Source organism: Heptranchias perlo, chromosome 16 (genome assembly GCF_035084215.1).
Source record: "Heptranchias perlo isolate sHepPer1 chromosome 16, sHepPer1.hap1, whole genome shotgun sequence".
NCBI classification, from domain to species: Eukaryota; Metazoa; Chordata; class Chondrichthyes; order Hexanchiformes; family Hexanchidae; genus Heptranchias; species Heptranchias perlo.
In genome coordinates this window covers 45,637,449-45,660,233 of record NC_090340.1, presented here as the reverse complement: position 1 = coordinate 45,660,233, position 22,785 = coordinate 45,637,449, and the positions used below count along the sequence as shown (strand labels likewise).

The following is a 22,785-nucleotide window of genomic DNA, read 5'->3' as shown; positions in this document are numbered from 1 at the left end:
AGATATTACGAAAGGAATGTAAACTGCACGATTTGTATGTCATGAAAATAAAAAATTGTTGGCTACGATCTCCAATCTGTGATATAGTTATACCATTGACATGCTTGTCTCAAAATATGCATAATAATAAACTGCTTTTGGGACGATTCAGTGGATAAATATGGTAGTGTGGCACTGAATCATGACAACTGTGAGGGTTCTAGTTTTGATCTTTGCCCTATGAGTCAACTATTTCATCCGGTCCAGCAGTTGTGCTACATTTGGTATCAGAGGTAAAATCAACTGGGGCTCTTGATGATTCGCCATTGATCACTGCTGAAAAATGGTCATCTGTTGACATTAATTGTGGACAGGTTGACCTTGGTGTCTTTTGACACTCATTAGACATGAAAAAGGGCCAGTTGAGGGAGGTACTGGAGGGCCGAGTTACCACTTTTCAGCAGAGGGAGAAAAGGAGGGTAAAGGTGAAAAAACTAGTAATTGAGTTAGACGACAAATGAAAGCTCTCCAAGTAGCGCAGAAATAAAAACACAATCAGAGCCATACGGATTAGAAAGCTCCCAGATTTGATTTCTGAACAGTGTTGAATTAGCTAAATTTAGCTGGAGCAGCGACAGGCACTGAAATTAGCCACCCTTGGTTTCGGAAAAGGAAAATGAGACAGGGTCCCCACTGTATTAGATTGTCTGCTGGAAGTTCGCCGTGTGGAAGCTGAAAGAGGTTGTCCGCCTGCCAACACTCGCTGTCACGGCTCACACACATGAATATGGCCACAGTGAGGTCCTTCAGAAGGAGGTTAAGGGATAAAATAAAACAAATTAGGTAGAAACTTGACATTTTTATATCTCAAACACATAAATGGATTCTAAACTGTACGTTTAACAGAAACACTCTGGTCACAGCACAATTAATCACAATCAAAATAACTATCGGAATTCAACTATTCAAAATAAAGATTAAAAAAAAATCAGCTCCAACCATCCGGTTCGAAGTGTGATAACCTTGTTTTTATCACTACGTGATAACCTAACCGCTCCAGCCGATTGCTGCTGCGTACGCAACGTCCAGTTCTCTTGGAGCAGGGTTCAATCGGTTCAAGAGCGCGCGCACACATGCGCGGTCTGGTTGACAAGCGCCAACAATGACGGTTTTTTTTTCGGGGGGCGGGCCGTAGCGGAACAGAGCGAATGTGTGTTTGAGTAACTGGTAAAGCGGAGCGGAGCTAGCGATCCGCCAGCACTTGTATGGAGATACACACAAGCACATACATACATACATACATATAGGGCCACGCACACACATAGTACATACAAACACACTGTACTTCCACTTCATTGGAGACCAAATGCACACATTTTAGCTAGAAACACGCACTTCATTCGCTCGCTCGCTCGCGCGCGTGGCTTTTATTTTTTTATTTCTTTTTTTTTCCTTGAGAGAAGGTGGGATCTGAACGAGGCAAGATTTTAACTTAAACCGGAATTAAAAATAATAGAGAGAAAAAAAAGCAATTCCGCTGGAGGGGTCCCGACTCTTCCTCCCCCTTCCAGGTGATGCCCTCTGATTTCATCTCGCTTCTCAGCGCGGATTTGGACCTTAATTCGCCGAAGAGTTTGTATTCCAAAGGTAAGGAGACGTTTAATCGCCTTTTCAATCACTTTTTGTGTTCAGTAGTAAATTCAAACATTACGTTATCTGAGTTAATTTTCAAGGTTTTCCCACCTAACTGTAGGCCGTGACTGAGAAATAATTTACAGTGTACGGGAACTACGTTTAGATTTAATACGTATATCATTTCTAGCATCTTTAAGTTAGTGTGCGAATACTCGCGTCAACTGTGTGGTATTTGTTTTAAAAATCTTGTCATAGAGAGAAAAAAATCATTAATTTCTGTTTGGATTGAATAGTTCCCTTCTCCGGTCAACCTAACTTGATAGGGAAATGTTTGATTGACGTTTCCATCCACCTGTCAGGGAGTGGGGCTTTAGCCCATGACACATTGGAAGGCTGTTCTACCACTATACGCAACGTTGGTAGGTGGACTTGGTATTTAAAAAGGAAGTTGGGTTGACAAGGGTTATGTTTATTGAGGAACTAACCCAGAGCTACAAAATTCTGTGGTTGTATTTGGAAACTATGATTCTACTGGGTCAAACTTTTATCTTGAGTATAAACTTAAATAATGTTATCTGCAACTGCTACTGCTGCTTCATATAGGCTTGGGAGAATTAAGTATGATTTTTAGTCGATAGTAGTGTTACTACTGGACTGTGATACAAAAATAGCAAATGCTGGAAACGCTCAGTAGGCAGTTAGCATCTGTGGAGCGAACCGATAAATTAAAGTTTCAGGTGTCGACCCTTTGTAAGTCTGTAAGGTGATGATGGGTGATCCTGAAATTTTTAGGTGTTTAATTGCACTTTTGTAAGAACCTTTTCAAAATATCACCACTTCAAACATAGGAAGTGTATTTTGCAATATTACTGTAATAAGTAGAGGGCCCTATACTTTAAATTGTGAGAACATTTTTAAATGAGTTACAGTGATGTAAGTGACAACTCTGCACTTGTAAGGTTTTGTTATATGTTTAATGCTGATTTGGGCTTGTGGATTCTTACTCATTCTGAATCCTGAGACCCTGATTAGAACTGCTGTGGGAAAGTGTGATGTGAGGCCAGGTGCTTCCTTGAAGGAAAAGAAAATCTGATGAAGACTATTTTGAATTACTGTCACACGTTTCCTAGTATCTGGTTACAGAGTGGTATTGTTGGAGGACTTGGAACAGGTTGCTTGTCTGTCCTCAACAGGTGATTGTGTGGGAGAGTAAGAAAGGGCTTTTTTTTTTGCTTGTTTGTTCCCTTTTTCTTAATTCCTTTTGAATACATTGACTCTTGTTAGGACATGATTCCATGAGAACTTAAATACCTCAACGAAGTGGTTATTCATCTTGTATGAATCTAGAAAGTAAGCATTCAGCTATTTGACTGTGGCGTCATTGTAGTGGAGCATGATCCTGTCCTCATCTGAAGTCAACACATGCACTTTTCAGCAGGGGGCCACTAAATAGCAACGAGTGGGCAGCCTGGCTTAATTTTTTTTTTCCCTTACTAACCGAAGAATGTGAAAGCCAATTGTAGTGAGCAGGATTGCACTATGGGCACAACAGCTAACTCAGCACAGATTGGGACTCAGACTTGTAACCTTCTGGTTTGTGTACCTCTGTTACGTACTGCCTTTACCAATAGAGCTATCAAAGGAGCTTACATAGTCTTTTTTAAAATGGGAAGTTTCAACCTCCAAATAATTCTTTGAGGAAAACTATGAGGAAACACTAAATAGTGGTGATGATTATTATCTCTTTTAAAAGAACCTTTGTTCTTTTAGTATTGGTGCCCTGGCAGTAATGTAATTGGTAAGCAGCTTAGTTGTCACAAGTGATCACGCTGTTGTGCAGCTTACCATAGATCTTGTCAGTAAGAAGCTTGCTTGAAAAAGTAAGCGAGAAACTATTTGGTCATGTTCTTAGTTAAAAGTGATTAATTCCCAGTTATAGGTTTCAGCAATACGGTAAGCCAGTTTGTGCTGTTCATGTGCAAAATTATCAGAAACTTCTTGAGTTGAAAATAACTTCTTTAACAACCAGCAACCTGAAAATCTGTTCAGGTATTGTTTTAATTCAGTTTTGGTCCACCTGCATGCTGAAAAAATATGGCAGCTATCATTCCTGTCAACTCTAATCCTTTTATTCCATGTGCCACCTGGGTTTTGGACATGAATGTATTTATAAAAATGTACATATTAATAAGAATGCATGGCTGGAGGGAGGGCTTTAGATTCCTGGGGCATTGGGACCGGTTCTGGGGGAGGTGGGACCTGTACAAGCTGGATGGGTTGCACCTCAACAGGGCTGGGACCAATATCCTTGTGGGGAGGTTTGCTGGTGCTGTTGGGGAGGGTTTAAATGAGCTGGGAAGGGGAATGGGAACCTGAGTGTAGAATCAGGTGGGACAGAATCAAAACAGGAGATAGAAGGCAGAAAATTAGGAAGTGACTTAGGAAGACAGAGGAAACAAAAGTTGGAAAATAAACAACAAGGGAGTTTGGCAGTGCTTAAAGGTGTATATACCTCAATGCAAGGAGTATAGTGAATAAGGCAGATGAGCTGAGGGCACAGACACGTGGCAGTATGATCTATTAGCTATTACAGAAACATGGCTTAAAGAGGGGCAGGAATGGCAGCTTAACGTTCCTGGTTACAGGATTTTCAGACAAGATAGAGAAGGGAATAATAAAGGAGGGGGGGGGGTGGCAATTTTAGTTAAAGAAACAATTACAGGTGTGAGGAGGGATGATATGTTAGAAGGATCATCAAATGAGGCCATATGGGTTGAGCTAAGGAACAAAAAAGGGGCAGTGACACTACTGGGAGTGTACTATAGACCCCCAAACAGTCAGAAGGAGATAGAAGAGCTAATATTAACTGGGACACAAACAGTGTGAAGGGTTTGGAGTGTGCAAAATTCTTAAATTGCATTTAGGAGAACTTTTTTAGCCAGTATGTAGCAAGCCCAACAAGAGAGGGGGTAGTTCTGGATTTAGTTCTAGGAAGTGAGGCTGGGCAGGTGGAAGGAGTATCAGTGGGAAAGCATTTTGGTGGTAGTGATCATAATTCAGTTAGTTTTAGCATAGTTATGGAAAAGGACAAAGAACAGGAGTTGAAGTTCTCAATTGGGGCAAGGCCAATTTTACTAAACTAAGAAGTGATTTGGCAAAAGTGGACTGGAAACAGCTACTTGAAGGTAAGTCAATGTCAGAGCAGTGGGAGGCATTCAAGGGAAAGATTGAAGGGGTGCAGAGTAAACATGTTCCCACAAAGAAAAAGGGTAGGGCTGCCAAATCTAGAGCCCCCTGGATGTCAAGAAGCATACAGGGTAAGGTAAGGCAGAAAAGGAAAGCTTATGTCAGACACTGAGAACTCAATACTACAGAAAGCCTAGAGGAGTATAAAAGTGCAGGGGTGAAATTAAAAAGGAAATTAGGAAAGCAAAAAGAGGGCATGAAAAAATATTGGCAAATAAAATCAAGGAAAATCCAAAGATGTTTTATAAATACATTAAGAGCAAGAGGATAACTAAGGAAAGGGTAGGTTACCTTTTTGGTCTCTAATAGGCCCTATGTGTGGAGGCGGAAGATGTTGGTATGGTTCTTAATGAATACTTTGCATCTGTCTTCACAAAAGAGAGGGACGATGCAGACACTGTAGTTGAAGAGGAGTGTGAAATATTGGATGGGATAAAGTTAGTGAGAGAGGAAGTATTAAGGGGATTAGCATCTTTGAAAATAGATAAATCACCAGGGCCGGATGAAATGTATCCCAGGCTGTTAAAAGAAGTAAGGGAGGAAATAGCGGAGGCTCTGACCATCATTTTCCAGTCCTCACTGGATACAGGCGTGGTGCTGGAGTATTGAAGGACTGCTAACGTTGTACCATTGTTTAAAAAGGGAGCGAGGGATAGACCGAATAATTACAGGCCAGTCAGTCTAACCTCGGCGATGGGCAAATTATTGGAATCAATTCTGAGGGACAAGATGAAGCGTCACTTAAAAATGCATGGAGTAATCAAGGACAGTCAGCATGGATTTATAAGAACATAAGAAATAGGAGCAGGAGTAGGCCAATCGGCCCCTCAAGCCTGCTCCGCCATTCAATAAGATCATGGCTGATCTGATCCTAACCTCAAATCTAAATTCATGTCCAATTTCCTGCCCGCTCCCCGTAACCCCTAATTCCCTTTACTTCTAGGAAACTGTCTATTTCTGTTTTAAATTTATTTAATGATGTAGCTTCCGTAGCTTCCACAGCTTCCTGGGGCAGCAAATTCCACAGACCTACTACCCTCTGAGTGAAGAAATTTCTCCTCATCTCAGTTTTGAAAGAGCAGCCCCTTATTCTAAGATTATGCCCCCTAGTTCTAGTTTCACCCATCCTTGGGGAATATCCTTACCGCATCCACCCGATCAAGCCCCTTCACAATCTTGTATGTTTCAATAAGATCGCCTCTCATTCTTCTGAACTCCAATGAGTAGAGTCCCAATCTACTCAACCTCTCCTCATATGTCCACCCCCTCATCCCCGGGATTAACCGAGTGAACCTTCTTTGTACTGCCTCGAGAGCAAGTATGTCTTTTCTTAAGTATGGACACCAAAACTGTATGCAGTATTCTAGGTGCGGTCTCACCAATACCTTATATAACTGCAGCAATACCTCCCTGTTTTTATATTCTATCCCCCTAGCAATAAAAGCCAACATTCCGTTGGCCTTCTTGATCACCTGCTGCACCTGCATACTAACTATTTGATTTTCTTGCACAAGGACCCCCAGATCCCTTTGTATTGCAGTACTTTCCAGTTTCTCGCCATTAAGATAATAACTTGGTCTCTGATTTTTCCTGCCAAAGTGCATAACCTCACATTTTCCAATATTGTATTGCATCTGCCAAATCTCTGCCCACTCACCCAGCCTGTCTATAATCCCCTTGTAGGTTTTTTATGTCCTCCTCACTCTCTACTTTCCCTCCCATCTTTGTATCATCTGCAAACTTTGATATGTTACACTCGGTCCCCTCCTCCAAATCGTTAATATAGATCGTAAAGAGTTGGGGACCCAGCACCGACCCCTGCAGAACACCACTGGCTACCGGTTGACAGTCCGAGAATGAACCATTTATCCCAACTCTCTGCTTCCTGTTAGATAACCAATCCTCCACCCATGCCAGAATATTACCCCCAATCCAGTGATTCTTTATCTTGAGCAATAATCTTTTATGTGGCACCTTGTCGAATGCCTTCTGGAAGTCTAAATACACTACGTCCACTGGTTCCCCTTTATCCACCCTATACGTTATGTCCTCAAAGAACTCAAGCAAATTTGTCAGACATGACTTCCCCTTCGTAAAGCTATGCTGACTTTGTCCTATTAAATTATGTTTATCCAAATGTTCCGCTACTGTCTCCTTAATAATAGACTCCAAAATTTTACCCACCACAGATGTTAGGCTAAGGGAAGGTCATGTCTGACTAACTTTATTGAATTTTTTGAGGAGGTAACAAGGAAGGTCGATGAGGGTAGTGCATTTGATGTAGTCTACATGGATTTTAGCAAGGCTTTTGACAAGGTCCCACATGGCAGACTGATCAAAAAAAGTACAAGCCCATGGGATCCAAGGGAGAGTGGCAAGTTGGTTCCAAAATTGACTCAGTGGCAGGAAGCAAAGGGTAATGGTTGATGGGTGTTTTTGTGACTGGAAGGCTGTTTCCAGTGGGGTTCCGCAGGGCTCGGTACTAGGTCCCTTGCTTTTTGTGATATGTATTAATGATAAAGGAGTTTGCAGATGATAGTGAGGAGGAACCCTGTAGACTGCAGGAAGATGTCCGTGGACTGGTCAAGTGGACAGAAAAGTGGCAAATGGAATTCAATCCAGAGAAGTGAGGTAATGCATTTTGGGAGGGCAAACAAGGCAAGGGAGTACACAATAAATGGGAGGATACTGAATGGTGGAGGAAGTGAGGGACCTTGGAGTGCACGTCCACAGATCCCTAAAGGTAGCAGGACAGGTAGATAAGGTGGTTAAAAAGGCATATGGAATGCTTTCCTTTATTAGCCGAGGCAGGGAAGTTATGCTGGAACTGTGTAAAACACTGGTTGGGCCACAGCTTGAGTACTGTGTACAGTGCTGGTCACCACATTACAGGAAGGATGTAATTGCATTAGAGAAGGTGCAGAGGAGTTATACAAGGATGTTGCCAGGGCTGGAGAATTTTTAGCTATGAGGAAAGATTGGATAAGCAGGGGTTGTTCTCTTTGGAACAGAGGAGGCTCCGAGGTGATTTCATTGAGGTGTATAAAATTATGAGGGGCCTAGATAGAGTGGATAGGAAGGACCTATTTCTCTTAGCAGAGAGGTCAATAACCGGGGGTATAGATTAAAAGTGATTGGTAGAAGGATTAGAGGGGAGCTGAGGGAAAAAAAATTTCACCCAGAAGGTGGTGGGGTTCTGGAACTCACTGCCTGAAAGGGTGGTAGAGGCAGAAACCCTCAACCCATTATTAAAAAGTACCTGGTGACTACAAGGCTACAGACCAAGTGCTGGAAAGTGGGATTAGGCTGGGTTGCTTATTTTCGGCCGGTGCGGACGTGGTGGGCCGAATGGCCACTTTCTGTGCTGTAAATTTTCTATGATTCTATGTGTACAGAAGAGGCTAAAATATTTTGAAAATTTGACTTTTTAAAAAAAAAAAAATTTCAAACATTTAAGCTGAGATGAGCATTTTTCTGCAGAGGGAGATGCTGATCTGAGACCAGGATTTTTCTTCAGCTCCAAAAGTTAGAAAGAATCATAGAAAGGTTGCAGCACGGAAGGAGGCCATTCAGCCCATTGAGTCCGTTCCGGGTCTATGCAAGAGCAATCCAGCTAATCCCACTCCTCCTGTAGCCCTGCAAAAAATTTTTCTTTCAAGTACTTATCCAGTTCCCTTTTGAAAGCCATGATTGAATCTGCCTCAACCAACTTCTCTGGCAGTGCATTCCAGATCCTTACCACTCACTTTGTTTTTTAAAAAAAAAGTTTTTCTAAGCTGTAATGTAGTGCAAGTAATTAAAATGTAGAAACAAAATCTACACTTTAATAACCATTATCTGTTCAGTGAGAAGTGACTGGTCAGGTGAATTTCAGGAACTGTATAGTATCACTTCAAGGCCTTAGACTGTGCAATTCTGTATTTTGTAGGCTCTGTAACCATTAAAAGTAAATACAGCGACGGCCACATCCCATGAACGAATTTTTAAAAAAATACAGGGAAAATATTTAATTCAACTGTTAAGTAGCAAACAATGGCTACCGAGGAGTTATTGCAAGGTAATAATCTCATAAGAGCTCAGATGGTAGTTTACAGTCAGTGGAACCCTGTGATGAGTTTACAGTCTTGAAATTCCTGTTTGTTCTTTGGAGTTTGTGGGAGTGTGCTTATTCTGTTTTAGGTCATTTACCCCCACTAATGGGAATCATTGTGGACATTGGCCAGTGCACATTCAAAAGTTAATGCTTGACAATTTTTACATTGAAGATCCAGCAATTGTGGCATAATCATTGCAAGTGACAATTTATTGGGATGTATGTATGCTATCTTTTTTTGAGGAAAAGCTCAGTATGTTAACATGAAGACTTTTATCATTCACCATTTCCCACCGGAAGAAATTGTCCCAGTTTATTTTGTCTTTGGAATGGGATGATCTGGGATGAAAGATGGATGAGCAGAATCTATTGATAAAAACAGCACAGAGTTTGAAGCTGTTTTACAGCACAGGTTGAGTGCATGTATGGGTTGCAAAATGCTATATGGCTAGGATGACTGTGCGTAATAATATCCAAACATTGTGATGCTTAGATATGCCATGATGATGTCATAGATAATGAAGCAGTCCGTGCCCGCATGCAGCAAGACCTGGACAACATCCAGGCTTGGGCTGATAAGTGGCAAGTAACATTTGTGCCAGGCAATGACCATCTCCAACAAGAGAGAGTCTAACCACCTCCCCTTGACATTCAGTGGCATTACCATCGCCGAATCCCCCACCATCAACATCCTTGGGGTCACCATTGACCAGAAATTTAACTGGACCAGCCATATAAATACTGTGGCTACAAGAGCAGGTCAGAGGCTGGGTATTCTGTGGCGAGTGACTCATCTCCCGACTCCCCAAAGCCTTTCCACCATCTACAAGGCACAAGTCAGGAGGGGTGTGATTGAATACTCTCCACTTGCCTGGATGAGTGCAGCTCCAACAACACTCAAGAAGCTCGACACTATCTAGGTCAAAGCAGCCCGCTTGATTGACACCCCATCCACCACCCTAAACATTCACTCCCTTCACCACTGGCTCACTGTGGCTGCAGTGTGCACCATCCGCAGTGTGCACCATCCACAGGATGCACTGCAGCAACTCGCCAAGGCTTCTTCGACAGCACCTCCCAAACCCGCGACCTCTACAACCTCGAAGGACAAGGGCAGCAGGCACATGGGAACACCACCACCTGCACGTTTCCCTCCAAGTCACACACCATCCTGACTTGGAAATATATCACCGTTCCTTCATTGTCGCTGGGTCAAAATCCTGGAACTCCCTTCCTAACAGCACTGTGGGAGAACCTTCACCACACGGACTGCAGCGGTTCAAGAAGGCGGCTCACCAACACCTTCTCAAGGGCAATTAGGGATGGGCAATAAATGTTGGCCTCGCCAGCGACGTCCACATCCCATGAACGAATAAAAAAAAATGGACTGAGAACATTTCAGCCAGCAGTGTCATTGGAACTTGTTTCCTCATAGCCCAGTTGCAGACCAACTGCCAACAATGGTCTGTGCTGCAAGTTGGCTTGGGTAGCTTCTTTATGGTCAATTGAAAACATGATTGTGTGGGAAATTCACAGCATTCTGGAAGACTGGGATTTAACAATAGCTTCTGTTTGAGAGTCTGATGGTTACTCCACTTATAGAATATTTTATATTGATAGATGCATAAAATCATTAATTGTTGGTTGCAACCAGTGCGATGCCTGTTTGTGTCTGGACATATATCCACTTTAGAAATTTGATTGACTGGAATTTATTTAATTTGATATAGTGTTTCATACATTGCATTACTTTGTTCTAGAGAAATTCAGTTTATAACTTCAATTTTTATCCTTCAGAGTGGTGACATGGCTCCTTTCAATGCACTGGTGTTGAAAATGATATTGGAAGCAGAAATTTGAGAGAGAAAATTTACTAGACATGTGTAACAAAGGGGAAAGGTTAGTTGCTAGGGAACAGGATTAAGCAAGTGTGTTGATATTGTATGTTTAAAAATAGCTACAGTATGAGATTTGACTAGTTGCCACTTTGCTCATAGTGATCACAATTTTGTATCTGGTTTCCAGGACTATTTTTGTAAGATGTGTATAAATAGTTGTCTACTTTCCATGATATCCATTCATTGCATTCTTTTTATAATGTTTGCTTTTTAATAAACAATATTGATATGTTCACATAGTTTTTGTTTTTAGTTTTTATGCAAGAAGTATACATGCTCTTAGGACATGGTTTCATACAGAGTACACACTATAGTACATATTTCACAGTCCTTGCTGGTAAATGCATTGAGGATCATATATCATTATATAGTTCTTTACATTAGGGTGAGGTATGTTCAGTGATGGGGCCAGGTCATCCATGGTTAGGGAGTGCTGGAGGCTTATGGGGATGCAGTGAAGTCGTAGGTTACAGTAACAGGTCCTTGCAGGCATTGTGCACTGTAATGTTTGACTCCTCAGCAGGTAGCTCAGGGGCTGGAGCTTGGGGTGGGTGGAAGGTTGGCCTATAGGAAGGGGCCCCATAATCTTATGGTGTTTCCTCAGTTTCATGCACAGTCCATACATTACTTTCTTTGACTGGCAGATGTGCTTTGTGCACTTGGACTACATGCTTGTTGTTGAGGGTGTTAGATTGTGCTCCAAAAGGAAGATGCACTTTCTTGCTGTCGGAAGCAAGATCTGTGTGAACCTCCAAGTTGTAGGAATCCCTTGCCCTGTTAGTAGTAAGACTGCAGTTTTCTTGCATCTAACTGGAACTTTGTTCAATTTTAATGCTGACACTAGGTACAGAAAGTGGCAGAATCTGCCAATTCCCCAGGACTAAATGTATCTCACTTTAAGTACAAAATTCACCATAAACTACATACACAATTTTGTTTTTAAATATAAGCTGTACTTGACAATAATTGTCTTCTGCAGTTGTAAAGTAATTTCCAAACTTAAGCCAACCATAAACATTTGCCCTGAAGATCTCTAATTGTTGATGATTTAAAGACATAAGGCATAGAAATGTAAGTTCTAGTTGGTAGTTCATGTTTACATGCACAGGCTAGTCCTGAAGAAATTAGCTTGGACGCCGTACTGCAATGAAGGGAACATTCAGATCGCAGATGGTATATATTCGTTACTTGGATCACTGAAATAGTGAATACTGTAATTTATCACCTTTCATTGGTCATTTTATTTACAGTTTAAAAGTGGCCTTCAATAACTTATAATATAGCACCTTTTAATGTAGAATAATATCCTAAAGCTTCAGAGGTGTAAGGAAAAGTTGAAATATACCATGCGGTTTCAATATGTAGAAAAATGTCAAAAGAAAGTTCAAAACAACAGTTCATTAATACATAATTTGGGGTAAACTCTGGGTGTGGATAAGAAATTGACTGACTGGTAGAAAACTCCTTGTTTGAAGAGTTATACCAAAGTGGAGGGAAATACTGAGCAGGGTGTCTCAGGGCTTGATGTTGAGACCACCTAGCCAATTTCTCATTTAAAGCTGGATTCAGAAACTCAATGCAAAGTAGTCAAATGTGATGCCAAACTCAGAGGCTCAAAGTACAAAATGAGTTGGATAAAATATGTGTGGGCAGAAAAGTGGCAGATGAAGTTTAATGGAACAAATGTGAAGTACTGCACATAGGAGGGAAAAAATAAGCAAAATAAAATCTCCTGGGTAGCATACTGCACAGGGCTGTATGGCTTTCTGCCCGCCTCGGCCCCAGACCGCGCTGATGCTGGCCTTCTTTAAAATTGCTCCAGTGTTTCAACATTTCCCCTCCTTTCATGGTTACTTGATATTTGGTGTTAATGAATTCCGGCCGATTATTTTGTGTTTTATCAGTAACAGATAATTCAGTACCTTGGATGGGTTAGAGAGGAATTTTATCTGACTAAATGTGGAATCAAAAAGGGAAATCCTACACTGCTAATTAAGTATAACATTGTTTATTGTGGAAGCAGTGTGCAGTCATTGGTCACTTAAAATATTATCACAAGTTCTGATGCCTTAGGTCTGAAGACAAATTCTTGCTCAGTTAGGCAATTTGGGAGTGCTGTTTTGATTTTGTGGTTTTCATAGAGCTTTGAATACATGACAATCATGAAGCTGCAAAACTCTCTAGATTTGTCCACTTTTACTATAGACTCCTCAAGTTTCTGGTGAAAGGCTTACTTTGTAGAAAGGCTTCCAGAATGTTGCACAAACTGTGGTGTCTAAATGCAGATTCCTCAAGTATTTTACATTGAACTCTGAATGGAAATTGCTGAAGCACAGCCAAAGAGCTGTTTTAGCCTTGGCAGTGTTCCAGAAATAGTATACCGCCACCACCACATGCTGTTGTCAATTGATTTAAATTCCAGTTTCAGAAGGATTAACAATTTACAATTATAAAAACCTGAAGACTTAACCTATTAAAAAAAGAAACTTTGGTTCTTCAGAGAGGTACAGTATTTTCTATAAACTACATAGTTTGTAATGTTTTAATTTTTTTAGTTAACTGTGCTCGAAATAACAAGCTTGGTACCTAGGTGAATGCAACTTTTATTGGTCCTACTACAGATTTTTTTTTTGAAGAACAGCATTTAAAAACATGGAGGGCAATTTTGTTTTCATGAGATAGTTGCCTGTGTTTGTCAAGTGCAGGCTTAAAAAGCCATAGGCAGCTCACAGCCACAATGCACTGACTGCAGGTTCAATGAAATGCCATTTATAGAAGTGACAGTGATGGAATTTCATTTGAGCATGATTTAGCTTTTCTCTGAAGTTATTTGCAATAAAATCACTGCACAGGTTGGGTTTGCCACCAGTACAAGGGAGTCTAGTTTGGAAAGTAAACTTCGGGAACTGACTGGTCTCTTGGAGTTAGAAAAGTGCAAATATAAAAGCAGCTAATAATTGGTAGTGGAGCTTCCTAGAAGTCGATTGACAAGAAAGTTACCAAAGAGTTTCTCTTTTTAAATTGTACCTATTGCCTTTTTTTAATAAAAAAAACCGTACAAATAAATGACACTTTTGAGCAGAATCATGACATCATGTAAAAGGTAACGAGTTACCGTGTGGGTGCAAGCTGCCGTTTTGTTAGATGAGCATTTGGAAGCGAGCTGGAACTTAAAAGTAGAGAATAGGCACCAGTTCACATTAGCACTATAACAGTTGTGGATCTGGTGCCTATGCTTAAATAGTTGCTGATGAAAATTCTCTGGCATGTGTGTGCACTTAATGGATTTGTGCATGATACATCAACATTTTCTAAATGTTTAAAATAGCAAGAACTTGTGTCATAGTGCCCTTGAAATCAAGAAGTACACACTGCAACGTACATGGTTTCAATCAATTGTATATTAAAAATGTTTCATGGTCACAACATTCTAATGGTATTGCACCTGTAGGTGGTGCTGTGAGCATAATGTTACGTGATGGGGCCATCTACAGCAAAAATAAGTAACCCATCTTTGGAATCTCATGAGGGTAAAAAAAGTTCTTTAAAGAAAAGGTCAGTGATAAAAACCCAAAGGTCAGTAATAATAAAAAAAAAACAAAATCAGTTGTGAATATATGGCAGATAAATGAACATATGACTCCTTTGTATATGAAAAAAAAAGCAAGATATTTGACCTGGAAAATGATTGAAAAAGTTAGTTAATAAACCTGCTTAAATGGCACTCGGGGCTGGCCGGCAAGTAGACAACTCAGCAAACTGCCAATCAAACTTGCTGTTACGACAACAACAAAAAAAATCTTGCATTTAAACAGCGCCTTTAACGTGGTAAAACGTCCCAAGGCACTTTGCAGGAGCGTAATCGGACAAAATTTGACACAGCCACGTAAGGAGATATTAGGACAGGTGACAAAAAGCTTGGTCAAAGAGGTCGGTTTTAAGGAGCGTTTTAAATGGGGATAGAAAACAGAGGTTTAGGGAGGGAATTCCAGAGCTTGGGGCCTAGGTAGCTGAAGGCACGGCTGCCAACAGTAGAGCAATGAAAATCGTTGATGTGCAAGAGGCCTGAATTGGAGGAGAGCAGAGATCTTGGAGGGTTGTAGGGCCGGAGGAGATTAGAGCTAGGCCATGGAGGGATTTGAAAACAAGGATGAGAATTTTAAAATCAAGTTGTTGCTGGACCGGGAGCCAATGTAGGTCAGTAAGCATGGGGTGATGGATGAACGAGATGGTGCAAGTTAGGATATGGGCAGCAGAGTTTTGGAAGAGTTTACGGAGGGTGCAAGGTAGGATGGCTGGGTAGGAGAGCATTGGAATAGTTGAGTCTGGAGGTAACAAAGGCACGGATGAGGGTTTCAGCAGCAGATGGGCTAAGGCAGGAGCGGAGATGGGCGCTATTGTGGAGGTGGCAGTAGGAGGTCTTGGGAAGCACAAAGGAAGGGTCAGCTGCACCATTAACTCAGCAGATTCCCCCTCCCCATGCCCCACTCAAATTGAATAAATTAGCCCCCCCCCCCCCACCAACCCACTCAAGGAAAATGATACTCCATTGTAAACCCCCCACCCCCACCCCGCTCAGTAAAAGCCCATGCTGAAACAACCATCTCACGCCAATGGAAGGAACCTTTTGGGAAGTGACGGTCAGGTTGCTGTATTAAATATAGATAAACCCAATTGTCATTTAAGCAATTTATGGGTAGTAGTGGGATCTTTGCTTTGATTTGACTTTTTTTTAAAATTCGTATATAAATGATCTGGGCATAGGCACAAGCCGAATAGTATTGAAGTTTGCTGATACCAAAATTAATGGGTGCAGCAAACTGGGGGAAATTGCAGGAAGGTGTAGGCAGGTTAGATTGGGTAGATTGATGGCAGATGCAGTTTTAAATAGAGAAATATGACATAGTTCATCTTTGGGGGGGGGAAGGAAGAGGGAGAACAATGAAAGGAAATATATGCCAAATGGTAGGTCTCTTAAGACTGTGACTTTGAAGGCACGGGGCAAGTTAAATACAGTTGCTGCCGAGCAATAAAGTAAGCAGAGTGGAGAAATAGGGAGATCTATTGTGCAGATACGTAAATCTAGATTCTAGGGTACAGATACATAAGCCTAGGTTTTCTAATCCGTGTTAGAGAGGGGAGAGATACAAAAGGGTCCAGAGGGGCAATTTTTTCACTCAAAGGGTGGTGAGTGTCTGGAACGAGCTGCCAGAGGCAGTAGTAGAGGCGGGTACAATTTTGTCTTTTAAAAAGCATTTGGACAGTTACATGGGTAAGATGGGTATAGAGGGATATGGGTCAAGTGCAGGCAATTGGGACTAGCTTAGTGGTATAAACTGGGCGACATGGACATGTTGGGCCGAAGGGCCTGTTTCCATGTTGTAAATTTCTATGATTCTATTTTATTGCAAGCATTAACCTGTTCAAAATGAATGGGATAATGTCAGAATTAAAATAACACTGATTTGGAAATCTAGGTTATAAATTTTTCAAGGTGGGAGTGCTATTAAAAAGGTAAATGAGATTCTGGGTTGTACACATAGGAACATTCAGTGTGAAAGGAAGGAAGTGATGTTGAATTTGTACAAGACTTCATTTAGTCCACAGTTGGAATATTGAGTGCAATTTTGGGCACCACCTTAACTGAAGGCTATTTGAATCATTGGAAAGGTACAGTGAAGAATTACTAGAATGATACGAGGAATCAGGGATTGTAAAAAAAGGCTTGAAAGATTAGGCTTTTTCACTGGAACAGAGAAGGTCCACCCTCCACAAAGTTGAGCTCATCCAAAACTCTGCCCATATTCTAAGTTGCATCAAATCCCGCTCACTCATCACTCCAGTCTTCACTGACTTACATTGGCTCCCGGTCCACCAATGCCTCAAATTTAAAGTTCACATCTTTGTGTTAAAATTCCTCCATGGCCTTGTTCCACCCTATTTCTAACTTCCACCAGCCTTGCTACCCTCTGAGAACTCTGCATTCCTCCAGTTCTGGCCTTTTGTGCATCCCCAACTTCCTTGGCCCCATCATTGGTGGCTGTGCCTTCAGTTGTCAAGGCCCTAAGCTCTGGAACTTCCTCTCTAAACCTCTCCACCTCTTTCTCCTCCTTCAAGACGCTTCTTAAAACCAATCTCTTCGACTAAGCTTTTGGTCACCTGTCCTAATGTCTCCTTTGGCTCGCTGTCAATTTTTTGTGTGATTACGCTCCTGTAATCACACAAAAAATTGAGATTTTTTGCCTTGGGACATCTTACTATGTTAAAGGCACTATATAAAAGCGAATTGTTGGTGTAAGGGGAAGGGATTTAATATAGGTTTTTAAAATTTTGAAAGGGTTAATAGTGAGATTTTTTTCCACCGTTTGGTGAATTGGTAACAAGGGAGTATAGGCTCAGGGTTACCACTAGAAGAGCAAAAAGAGAAGTGAGAGGGACTTTGTCTTGCACAAGTTTATTGGAACATAGATTGTATTGTCACAAGAGACTAATAGCATCATTTAAAAGGGAATTGGATAAATAATTGAAAAGGAAGAATGTAAAAGAATAGAGGGAATGGGTAGTGAAATGGGATTAAAGTGGAGAGCTCCTGTTGAAAAGTGCTAGCGCAGGTATGGTGGGCCAAATGGCGGCCTCCTATGTAAATTCTATGATTCTGTAAAGTACTCATGACTCTTAAATCTGAATTTGTACTCAGAAATAACTTCTTATCCTTACAATCAGAGGAACAATTGTTATGCTTATCAACTTTTGATGTCTTTACCATGTGCTCTTTGGTGCTGTTTGCCGAGATTACAATATTTTCGGACAATGATTTCATGCACTCTGGAACTACATAAAATGTACAAATACCCTGTATTAAGGTGTGTGTATATATATATAATTGTAGGATTGAACTTTTTTTTGGACAATGTAATCATTTGTCCTCATCTTACGAAATAATTTTATACAAGCCTGGTTATAAGATCATTCTTGGAAAAATAGGATGTTCTTCTTTTGGGGATTCAGTGCATAAGAATTGATTATAATAGATTCTTTGTTAACTATTTATTATTTAAGTAATGGACTTAAATTAGTAAAGGGTGTGTTTGCTTTCCATATTGAGATTGGGGAAAACTGGCAGCTAAATACTACAGATTTTTTTTTAGATCTGTTAATGTCTTGCAGCAGTTAACAAAATTGACACAATGTCACTTTGAAGGATAATTAGACGTGTGCCTGGAAACACTTCTGTTTTCTTTTGTTGCACATTGAATTGGTTTTGAAAGGAGAGATTGCTTTTTCAAAAAAAAACGTAGCGAACTTTGGTGTTTCTTCCATAATTCCCTATTTGGATCCCTCTTGTCCAACTTCTGCCCCGATTACAGCGCTGAGACTACTGTGGCCAAAATCACGCATTACTCCATCTGTGACTGTGAACATGGTGCATTATTCCTCTTTGCCATCCTTGACCTCTTGAGTGTTTCCTGTGGTTGATCATGTCATTCCCCTCCATTTGCTTTGTTGATCAGCCCTGTGGGACTGTCCTCCCTTGGTTCTACTCTGACTTGTCCAGTGCATTTCCAGCAATGGTTTCTCTTCTTTGCTCTGCATAGCCACTTTCAGAGTTGCCCTTCATTATCTACATGCTGCCCCTTGGTGGTGACATGCACAGGCATGTGGTCAGTTTCCACGTGTATGGTGATGATACTCAGCTGTACTTCTCTGTTGCATCCCTCAACCTCATGACCACTTCTGTGCTAGCAAACAATATTGCTGTCTTGTCCAAAGGGGATGGTGGGAGCAAGGGGGCAGAAAACAAATTAAACATTTTAAACTTTAAGTATAGAAAAAAAGTCTAGTATTGGTAGAATTGAGTAAAATTACAATTTTTTTAAAAAAAAGCTTATGGAGGGGTAATGTTCAATTTAGTATTTTAGTACATTACAGTAATAAATCTCAAACATCAAGAATGGCTTTTTAAAATCTTAGTATTATCAGTGCATAAAGTGAAAACATAAAAAAAATGTCAGCCCAGGGAGATGGGGATTTCCTTGAATCTGCTGATTATTGATGGGTTAAATTTATGTTGCCAAGGGCAGGCGCTTATCTATTTTTTGTGCTGGGAAAGCTGATGTTTGGGAATCTGAGCGTGTTGGATTATGTTTGTCAACATTCTTAGCTTGAACGCTAAATTGTCACCCTAGTAAGGCTCGATTGTATTTTTCACTAAACTTGAGTAAGGATCTCTCGTTCATCGGATTTCCATTTTTGTATTAGGCAACATGTGTACTGTACCTTTTTGTATGTTTGACCTGTGCCCACTGTAATCTGAAGATCTCCAGCGATCTCATTAAAGTGAATTAATTGTTTTTAGATGTATGGTGGCAACTTGCTGTACATGTGATAGTATTACGTTAACTCTCTAATTATGAAGCTAAATTTGTGTTATGGAACAATACATGTGGAATGCTAATTATAAAAATTAAAGCAACAAATAAATGGGCCAATTTCTTTTCTCTGCTCTTGTAATATGAGATTCAGTATTCACAAAATTCTGTTAAATGAGCTTTAGTTTTTAATCTATCTTTCAGATGAGATGTTAAACTGGGGCCCTGTATGCCTGTTCAGGTGGATGTTTTTTTTTTAATCGTTCACGGGACGTGGGCATCGCTGGCAAGGTCAGCATTTATTGCCCATCCCTACTTTCCCTTGAGAAGGTGGTGGTGAGCCGCTGCCTTGAACCGCTGCAGTCCGTGTGGTGAAGGTTCTCCCACAGCGCTGTTAGGTAGGGAGTGCCAGGATTTTGATCCAGCGACGATGTAAAAGATCTCATGGCATATTTTCCAAAGAAGAGCAGGGAGTTCTAGCGAACATTCATCCCTCAACCACCACCACCAAAAACAGACTAACTGGTTACTCATCTCTTTGCTGTTGTAAGAACTTTCTGTGCGCAATTTGGCTGCTCTGTTTCCATACGAAACAATAACTACAGTTCAGAAACGATTACTTTGGCTGCGAAGCGTTTTGGGATATCCTGAGGATTTGGAAGGTGGTATTTAACTGCAAGTCGTCTTTTCTTTAACTTTAACATATGGTCGTTCCAAACAATCAAAGGCATATAAGAGCAGGAGTAGGCCATTCAGCCCCTCGAGTCTGTTCTGCCATTCAATTAGACCATGACTGATCTGTACCTCAACTTCAAATGCTCGCTTTTGTTCCATAATCCCCTGATAGCCTTACGTAACAAAAATCTATCGATCTCGGTCTTGAAAATTTAAATTGATCCAGCATTCACAGCCTTTTGGGGGAACATTTTCCAGATTTCTACTACTCTTCTTGTGAGAAAGTGTTTCCTGATTTCACCCCAAATGGCCTAGCTCTAATTTTAAGATAGTGCCACCTTGTTCTGGATTTCCCCCACCAGAGGAAATAGTTTCTCTGTATCTACCCTATCGAATCCCTTAATCATTTAAATTCCTTGATTGGAACACCCCTTAACCATCTAAACTCAAGGGAATACAAGCCAAGTTGTGTACATGGACACCTAAGTCCCTTTGCTGCTCCACAGCTCCTTAATGGTGAGAGTTTAGAAAATATTCCGATTTGTCTTTGAGATCTCTCACTTCTTCACATTGAACTCCACCTGCCATAGTTTTGCCCACTCACTGTCTATGTCCCTTTGCAACTCCCTGCTTCCATCCACACAACTTAGTGTGCTTAGTATCATCTGCAAACTTGGATATACAAATCCTTCATCCAAGTCATTAATATATCTGGTGAAAAACTGAGGCCTCAGTTTTTGGGGAATGCCACTTGTCACATCCCACCAATCAGGGAACAAATCCTTTATCCCTACTTTCTCTCTCCTATCACCTAACCAATTGCCGAGCCATGTCTCAAGGTTACTTTCAATTCCGTGTGCTCTGATTTTTGTTAATAGCCTCTTGTGTGGAATCTTATCAAATTCCTTCTGGAAGTCCATATAGACAACATTCATAGACACTAACATGAACTACCCTTCACAAATCCACGCTGACTCTTTGATCAGCTGATACTTATCCAAGTGCTCAGTCACTCTGATAGATTCCAGCAACTTCCCACAATTGATGTTAAACTCACAGGTCTGTAGTTACCTGATTTTTCTCTCTCTCTCTCTCTCTCTCTCCCTCCTTAAATAATGGAGTGATATTTGCAACTTTCCAATCCAAAGGCACAATTTCTGAATCTAAAAGTGCTTTGGTAAATTATGACTAATACACCTAGTCACCTATTTCTTTTAATATCCTGGGGTCAAAACCATTAGGTCCTGGAGTCTTGTCTGTCTTAAGTTCCATTATTTTCTCCATTTCCATTTTTTCACTTGTATCAAATCCACTAAGTTTTCCCCCCCTTGTACCGCTGGTATTTTGTCCTCTTCCTCCACTGTGAAGACGGATACAAAGTGTTTATTTAATAAGCCTGCCGTTTCCTTATTTATCCATTATAGTATCTATCTTTAATAGGCCCACATTTCTTTCTCTATTTATAAAAACTTTTACTGTTCGCTTTGATATCCCTTGCAAATTATTTTCATTTTTGCATCTTTGTTGCTTTGTTGCTTTTTAAAGCTCTCCCAGTCGGTTGGAATTGCGTTTGTGTAAGCCTTTTCTTTTAGCTTGATACTGTCTCTTAATTCATTTGTTGACCATGGTTGCTTGATTACACAAATGGAGCTTTTGCCTTTTAGGGGTATGTGCTGTTTTTGTATTGTACCAAATACTACTTTGAATTTACTTCTCACTGTTAGTCTGTACATTTAGCCATGAACAGTTCATACCATTACTGTGGTCAATTTATTTCTCATCCCTTTGAAGTTTGCCATACTTAAATTTAAAACCTTGGGTAGTGACTCTCCTTTCTGCTTCTCAAACCTAATATCAAATTCAATCTTTCACGAATTTGGCTGTTTTGCGAAAAGTTTTCCTGACTAAGGATGCCTGGCAATTATATCTTCTGCATTTTGTATGAGATTTGTTAATTCATTATTTTTTTAAAATTCAAAATCAGGGTTGCCAACTTGTTATATTGAATGTGGAGTCTTGGACTTGTTCAGTAAGTTTGCTTCACTTGCTTAAAATCTTTAACTCTTTAACATCTTCCAATTATGATGAAAGGTCTTCGACCTGAAAGGTTAACTCTGTTTCTTTCTCCACAGATGCTGCCTGACTTGCTGAGCTTCTCCAGCATTTTCAGTTTTTATTTTTGTTCAGTAAAATCTGTCTGTCTGCATGTTCTACCAGTTTCCATGACTGTCCAAAATTGATGGTTTTACTGCAAAGCTCAATGGCCCAGAATTACCTTAGAACTTACTCATGCAAATGCGAAGTTACGCCAGTCTTCATCGTAAACGATCGAGGAAATTCGGGTGTAAGTGACTTGCGTCCATTTTCTCACCGCCCCAGAATTTCCTCAATGTTTTGCAACAATTCAGTGAAACCTCTGCCGAAACCCACTTCTTATTAACATAGTCGCCCCCCCCCCACCCCCCTCCATTCAGAAGACCTGAGAATGTGAGTTTCTCATATTTGTTTTTGAACAGGCGCAAATATGCACCCAAAATTTTAGACGCAGCAGGACCCGGAGTCATATTGTGATATTTAAGAATTTTTTTATTCACCTCACTGAAACTTGCTCTTTATTTTCTGTATCTTTGAATACATTTTTGTAGCATTATAATTAGTTCATTAAAAACATTTAATGATTGTATTTTTTTCGACATGCTGTGCTTAATGTGCATAAATGATGGTTTCATGGTTTAAAATTTAAAATTTCTTGGATTAAAGGGGGACTAAAAGAAGGGGTATGTGCCCTTTCCTCAGTCCCCGATTGTTTACACTGATTTTTGCTTGTTTATGCTGGTTTTTACGTTCTAGTGTATGGTAATGAGATTTGCAGGAAATTTCGGTGTGAGTA

General features: G+C 40.5%; 1 protein-coding gene across 2 annotated transcripts in view; it reads left to right on the top strand.

Annotated features, from left to right (window-relative positions):
• The first annotated feature begins 1,199 nt into the window (after positions 1-1,199).
• Positions 1,200-22,785, top strand: part of nfat5b (nuclear factor of activated T cells 5b) — a 158,809-nt gene continuing 137,223 nt past the window's right edge. For both annotated transcript variants that reach the window (XR_010965974.1, XM_067998070.1), the window contains exon 1: positions 1,200-1,626. Coding sequence is in view for 1 of the 2 variants with exons in the window: in XM_067998070.1 (XP_067854171.1) it covers positions 1,554-1,626 (73 nt within the window). In the remaining variant the exon portion in view is untranslated. The remainder of the gene's footprint in view (positions 1,627-22,785) is intronic.